General features: G+C 38.1%; 1 protein-coding gene across 1 annotated transcript; it reads right to left on the bottom strand.

Moving 5' to 3' along the window:
• Nucleotides 1-5756: 5756 nt before the first annotated feature.
• On the bottom strand, nucleotides 5757-6590 carry LOC139155425 (olfactory receptor 10A3-like). The gene has a single exon (XM_070730555.1). The coding sequence runs from the start codon at nucleotides 6588-6590 to the stop codon at nucleotides 5757-5759; it is 834 nt and encodes a 277-aa protein (XP_070586656.1).
• Nucleotides 6591-7430: the final 840 nt, after the last annotated feature.

Here is a 7430-nt window from a genome sequence, read left to right as displayed (position 1 = left end):
AGTGAAAAATATCATAAAAAGGAACGACTGCAATATGGGATAACTGGTAAAGCCTAGAAGAATGAATCCATTCACTGCAGTCTCATTCTGAGTCCACATTTCACCCACCAAACTTCATCTTCAACAAAAATTGATTTTTCTTCAATATTTAAGCTGAGAAAGAAATATTATTTTCCATTTTTATTTTGATTATTCTTTGCATTATGTAGTTTTTGCTCTGATATGTAAACAAAGACCTAAAACGAATCAGCAACCTTAATAGAAGCACTGAGCTTAATATTTATGAATCATATTGCAGAATAAATAATCTCATACAGATTTTGTACATTTTTCATAAAAATTTCAGCGTGTCAAAAAGAATACTATTTACAAATCATGCTTGACAGAATTTAAACCTCATTCTTCACAGATCTGACTTCTCAATAAATAGAAGATTTTTTTAAATTTTTGTACAATTAGGTAATCATTTTATCTTCAGTTAAAAGTTGTAAACACTAAGAAATTTTGTGTGTGTTTGTGTTTCGTAGATTTTCACGAGTATAGGTATGTAGCTCTTGGCATATTTGGGTCTTTTCCTGTGTAAGGTTGATAGAATCCTGGCGATGTTTTGACGATGTCCCACTTGTTATCTTCAGGTTGGTGTGTGTTACCTAAAATATGTGTGTGTATATATACATATTTTATGTAACACACATACACACATATTTACATATTTTTGCTGATAATTAAAAGCAAAGGAAAGCAAAGTTGCTTACTCCCATATTTGGGAATATCAGGATGATTTCAACAGAAAATCAAGCACACACACACAGAGACACATTTGTATGTATGCATGTAGAAAGATAGGTATATTCATTATACTTTCATTATACGTTAATACTTTCAAGATTCTGGAGAAAACATAACGTTAAAAAACATAACGTTTAAATAACAAGAAGTTGTGTTGGTCAGAGAGCTATTACTGTTGCTACTCATTACTGTAGTTATAATTGCAAACTAAGTATGGGAATAAACATTCCTTCTGATAACTTATTCTCTTATTTAAACTTATGTATGCATACATACATACAAATATATATATATATATATATATATATATATATATATATACACACATATATATATATATATATATATATATAAATTGTGATCTTTAAGCTGTATCATCATAAATTTGAAGAAAATACTTGGAAGTATCAGAGGATTTTAAATGTGTATCTTATTATTTATTTATTTATTTATTATTTGGATTTGTATGCCGCCCCTCTCCGAAGACTTGGAATCTTACTATTCTATACACTTAACTGTACTCAAAACTCAGCCACATTTGCAACATGATGCATCATGAAAAAATAAAACTCTGTACAGTTTCAAAGAAATAATTTAATTCAATGTTTGTGAACTGTCTTGGAAAAATATATATTTTTTGCTCTGCTTTAATATTGCACAATGCTTTAAAATGATTTAATATGTATTTTGGCTTAGTAGTGAACATTTAATGTGGCCTTCCTGGAAATTAACAGTTTATATAGAAGTTATGAAATTTGAAAATGTATGTCATTTCTTAATTAGTACAGGTCATTGTACCATCACAAAATACAAAAATCTAGAGCATTAACAAACAGACAATTATGAACATGGTTTAGCATTGTAAACTATAAGTTATAGTTTTCCTTTGAAAATGTTATCCCATATTTAAGAATTTGGTAAAAATTCATAATTCAAATTCATTCTTTAAGAAAGTAAAATTGCATGACATAAATCAAATGTTTTTATTATATCATTAGCTTAATTAGTTCATTGGTTTATTTTTATTTCTTTGTTAATTTGTGGCTATGATTGCCCCTTCATTCATACAACCACATGATACATTGTCTACCTGTCTGTCTCTCTTCTCTATCTGCCTGCCTACATACTATACCTACCTACCTACCTTTGAATAACAGCACTGAAATCATTGGATAATTCTCCATCTTCACCAGGTTCTGAAATGAAATATGTTTCAGAGAAAAAGTAGACTAAAATGATAATCTAACAAGGAGAAACTTTTAATTTCTATGAAGTATTCGGACAATTTCCCCTGAGATTTTCCAAGCCTATCATTTTTTTCATTCCTTGGGGTTATCTTGTATTAAAAACAATTAATTTGAATCTCTAGGTTAAACAAAGTAGAAAAATTTGTGCAAATTCAAAAAAGGAAGTATTTGCAGCAGGGCATGGCCACCGTCATAGCCTGCTGTGGGCGATCACACAGGAATAGGTGAGATTGCCCAGTGCGTGGGGTGGTGAGCACCATATAAGAGGGGCTGGTTCTCCACAATTTTTTGCTGCTCATCAGCCATGTTGCAGGCCAACGAGGAACTGGTGAAGTCAGGCCACATGGAAGCTGGGCCCCCAGGGGGCCCATGATTATATTATTATTATTTCTATTTATTAGATTTGTATGCCACCCCTCTCTGAAGACTCGGGGCGGCTCACAACAGTAATAAAAACAATATAGTAGTGGAACAAATATAATATTAAAAAACATATAAAACCCTATCATTTTTTTTAAAAAGAAAACCCAAACAGCACATTCATACCAAACATAAAACAAAGTATAAAAAAGCCTGGGGGAAAGATGTCTCAATTCCCCATGCCTGGCGGTATAAGTGAGTCTTGAGTAGTTTATGAAAGATAGGGAGGGTGGGGGCAGTTCTAATCTCCGGGGGGAGTTGGTTCTAGAGCGCCGGGGCCGCCAGAGAGAAGGCTCTTCCCCTGGGGCCCGCCAAACGACATTGTTTAGTCGATGGGACCCAGAGAAGGCCAACTCTGTGGGACCTTATCGGTCGCTGGGATTGCCAGAGGCCCCCTCCCAGGCCCATAGGAGTTACCAGGTGAGAGCAGGGAGAGAATAAGGTGGCTTGCCTTCAGTGCAGCGGCCTCACAGAGATGGAGATGGTCCATGTGGGGACTGAACTTTGGGGGCCGGCGATTGCCTGTGGCACCCTCCTTGCCCCATCAGTGTTTCTTGGGTCAGTACAGGGAAGGGGTAAAGTGGTGTAGCTTGCAGAGCAATGACGTGTGGAGACAGAGCCGGTCCACATGGATTGAGCCCATGATAAAAAGAATCATAGTCCTTTTTAATGAAAAATATAATCCCAGCACGATCTGTTCCATTGCCACTAAATAAATTGAATTATGGGAAGATCCCCATGCATCCCATTCATAGTTTCCATGATCAAATAAAAGTTGCTAAGTAAGAGTTCAAGACTTAGTAAGAATTCAAGACATCGAAATTGTGATTTGTGAGGAATAGTCTTTGGATGCTGAGTGAGAAGATAGGTTTTTACAAAATAACACACACACACACTATTTTCAAGTGCCAAAGTATTCAGAATATGTATTGGGGAGACCTGGATTCCTGAGAGAACTAAGAAAAGCAAAAAATCACATTGCAGAGGAGAAGATCTTGGAGATGGTTGTGGGATTGAATTGCCCCAGTTGCAGAATAAGAACAAAGACACTAAGAGCTGGGTTTAAATGGGATACTTTATTAAAGTTAAATAAACTTTAACTGATTATCAACCAATAACCAGGATCTGCAGAGTCCACTAGAAAATTTGGGGCAGAAATAATTCATAAACAACTTTCCTGGGCAACAATGGGCATAGCTTCTTGCTGGACAAGGTGAAAGTACCATGCTTTCACTTGGTTCCTGGCCATGCCTTGGTGTGGTGGAGGGGGCTCACCATCTAATCCCTTTCCAGTTATTGGGTTAGGTGGGTCCCAAGGGCACCCTCTCTCCAATTGCCCAGGTTATGCAATACCTTAAACTCCTGGCAAGAGCCTGCCCATCATCTTTCCAAAGATATCCTAAAGGAGAACACGCAATTGCTACCACTGCCCATTTCCACCCCTCAACTGCCACCAAGAGGGGGGGGTCAGATCTCTACCTTGCCCCCCCCCAACTCCCCCCTCAACCTGTCCAGCTCATGTAGGCACCTCTGCAGGTCCCCAAGAAAAATGGCATTCCTCCCGACTGGATGAATGCTGTCGACTCGGTAGAGACCAAGCCTGTCAAACCTAATCTGGGAGTGCTAACAGCAGGGAGAGAACCGACCCCTAAGGAACTCCACAAGGGAGGGACCTAGAAGTCAACCTATGATCCCCTGCTAACACTGACTGAGACTGACCAGAGAGGTAAGAGGAGAACCACTGTAGAACGGTGCCTCCCACTCCCAACCCCGCCAGCCAGTGTAGAAGTGCAACCATAGTTGACAGTATCAAAAGCTGCTGACAGGTCAATAAACACCAGGACAGAGGAAAGATCTATATCCCGGGCCTGCCAGAGATCATCCATCAGTGCAACCAAAGCAGTTTCCATATTGTAGCTGGGCCTGAATCCTGACTGTTGATGGCCCAGATAATCGGCTTCATCCCAGAATCTTCAGATCTGGAACAACAACACTTTCTCAACAACCTTTCCCATAAAAGTGAGGTTGGAGACCGGTTGATAGTTATTGAAGACAGCTGGGTCCAGGGAAGGCTTCTTGAGGAAGGGGCAAATGAACGCCTTCTTGTAAAGAGCCAGAAAGGACCCCTCCCTCAAGGAAGCATTAACAATCTTCTGGATCCAGCTCCACATCACCTCACTGCTGGCCAAGAGAGATTTGCCCCTCAAAAGCCTCATTTTGGTGTCCAGAGGCCTCCCTTGACCTGTCACTGGATCTGCACCTCATCCATTTTGGCATCCAGAGGCTTCCCTCAGCCTCTTGCAGGCCGAAATGGAACCTCTGGATGCCAAAACAGAGATTTCTTTTTTTAAAAATTAAGATTTTATTGCTTTTTTCTCCACAATATATCAACCTTAATTCTCAACAAAGTACACAAAGTTACACACTTCTATTTGATAATGCATAAACCAATGTCTTAATTCATACATTTTATGCTTTAATTATTCACCTGTTTTTCCCCTTATGTCATACACTCCCCTCCCTCTGACAGATGCAACCCTCTGAGGCTTTGTTCTCTGCCAGTCTTCGCAGTCCTGTTGTTGGCTGAAATGGAGCCTTTTTCAGGCAAATCCAGCTCCTGGAGGTTGCATTTCAGTTGGCAACAGACTTGAGGAGTCTTCAGCTGGAGGATCCATTTCAGCCTGAAACAGGCTTGGAGAAAGCCTATGGAGGGCCAAATGCAAACTTGTAAAACCAGATTTGCCCCTCCAAAGCTCTATTTTTGGCTAGAAACCAAGATCTAGCTTAGTAACCAAGATAAGTAACCTGGTATGGCAGTTTGAGGGGGAAGCAATTGTGGGGAGCATCAGGTATTTCAGAGAGTCAGGGAAGTCTTGCAGATGGCCTCTTCCCTCAGTAGCCCCTCCCCATGGTCTTCCACATCCCAAAATACCTCATATGCACACACATTCAATAAGCAGATATGTTGGTGAAAGGGAGGTAGTGATCCATTTAAGATATGAGATTCACTCCCACAAATCTTCAGCTTAAAAATGGAGTGGGCAGACTCCATTACATTAATAACTTGGGGACTACCTGTACACTAATTTAGAAGGCAAGCACTTTTGTATCAGGTATGTCAGTTCAATAGTCCTATAGAGCTTCAGGAAATTAACAATACAGTATGTGCTTCTCCAGATTGTGTACATTTCTTACATAATTCTAGAATGATGTACAGATCAGTCATTTAAAAGAATTCTTTCAAAAGAGCAGAGAGTCAGAAAAGGATTTATTTCACAAATATATAAATTAAGTGTGCATTTAATACATTTTAATTCTCAATACTTTAACTAAGGCCTCTTTAACATCTTTGTTCTTTAGGCTGTAGATGACAGGGTTCAACATAGGAGTGACCAAAGAATAGAAAACTGCAGCTTTCTTTTTTTGATCTGCATAGAGGTCAGACTGGGGCTGCAAGTATGTGAAGGAAATGGTGCTGTAGAATAACACAACAATGATAAGATGTGTGGCACAAGTAGAGAAAGCCCGTTGTCGCCCCTCGGTTGAATTCATATTGATGATCACCCTGGCAATTTGGAGATAGGATAGCACTATAAAGCCAAAAGGCAGCATGAGGACAATCACACTCAAAGCAAAGATGAAGATCTTTATCATATAGGTGTCCAGGCAAGCTAGTTGAAGTACAGCTGGTGCTTCACAAAAGAAATGGTTGATTTCATAAGGTCCACAGTAGGGAAAATTTACTGTGCAAACTGTTAGTGCTGCAGCATTGAAAAAGCCTCCAAACCAGCATATACCAGACATCTGTACGCACATTTGCATTCTCATAATGATGGGATATCGCAGTGGCCAGCCAATGGCTACATAACGGTCATATGCCATAAGAGCTAAGATGAAGCATTCCGTTATTCCACAGGAGAGGGTTAAGTTCATTTGGGCCATGCATCTGTTGTAAGATATCATCTTAGTTTCAGAAGCCATGTGGGCTAGCATTTGAGGGGTAGTGATCAGTGTGAAGAATATATCCAGCAAAGATAAGTTACCAATGAAAAAATACATTGCTGTGTGGAGACGGGAGTTGATCCAGACTAAGAAGATGATGAGGCTGTTTCCAAGAACAGTGATAAGAGACATAGTGAAAAATATCATAAAAAGGAACGATTGCAATATGGGATAACTGGTAAAGCCTAGAAGAATGAATCCATTCACTGCAGTCTTATTCTGAGTCCACATTTCACCCACCAAACTTCATTTTCAACAAAAATTGATTTTTCCTCAATATTTAAGCTGAGAAAGAAATATTATTTTCCATTTTTATTTTGATTATTCTTTGCATTATGTAGTTTTTGCTCTGATATGTAAACAAAGACCTAAAACTAATCAGCAACCTTAATAGAAGCACTGAGCTTAATATTTATGAATCATATTGCAGAATAAATAATCTCATACAGATTTTGTACATTTTTCATAAAAAATTCAGTGTGTCAAAAAGAATACTATTTACAAATCATGCTTGACAGAATTTAAATCTCATTCTTCACAGATTTCATTTCTCAATAAAGAGAAGGTTTTTTTATTTTTGTCAATTTGGTAATCATTTTATCTTCAGTTGAAAGTTCTGTTTCTGGTCGTATATGACCAGACCAAAAAGAATTTTTTTAGGTACTTGAATTTGGTCTTTTTGAAAACTTTTTCCACTGGGAAACTAGTTTGAACATTTATGAACGTAATGATATGAAAATTGAACTGGAAAAATTGAGGCTTATATTTTTATTTTGATCAAAAAGCCCCTCCCCCCATGTTTTCTAAATTTTGTGTCAATTTATATTTTTTTAGGCTACAAATCTCTAAGGAATTTCCCCCCAAAAGTTTTGATGTACTAAATTGAACAATCCTGAACATAAGAAAAATAGAAATGAACTGAAAAAAATGTTTCTTATTTGTTTATTTTTGCCACAAATGGGCCACACACAC

The sequence above is a fragment of the Erythrolamprus reginae genome, unplaced genomic scaffold, assembly GCF_031021105.1.
Source record: "Erythrolamprus reginae isolate rEryReg1 unplaced genomic scaffold, rEryReg1.hap1 H_18, whole genome shotgun sequence".
NCBI classification, from domain to species: Eukaryota; Metazoa; Chordata; class Lepidosauria; order Squamata; family Dipsadidae; genus Erythrolamprus; species Erythrolamprus reginae.
The sequence above is the reverse complement of the archived record's forward strand: the minus strand, read 5'-3'. Positions and strand labels throughout refer to the sequence as shown.

Excerpts from the sequence above, each read along its gene's own strand:
- LOC139155425 (XM_070730555.1), bottom strand. The coding sequence starts at position 6,590 with ATGTCTCTTATCACTGTTCTTGGAAACAGCCTCATCATCTTCTTAGTC.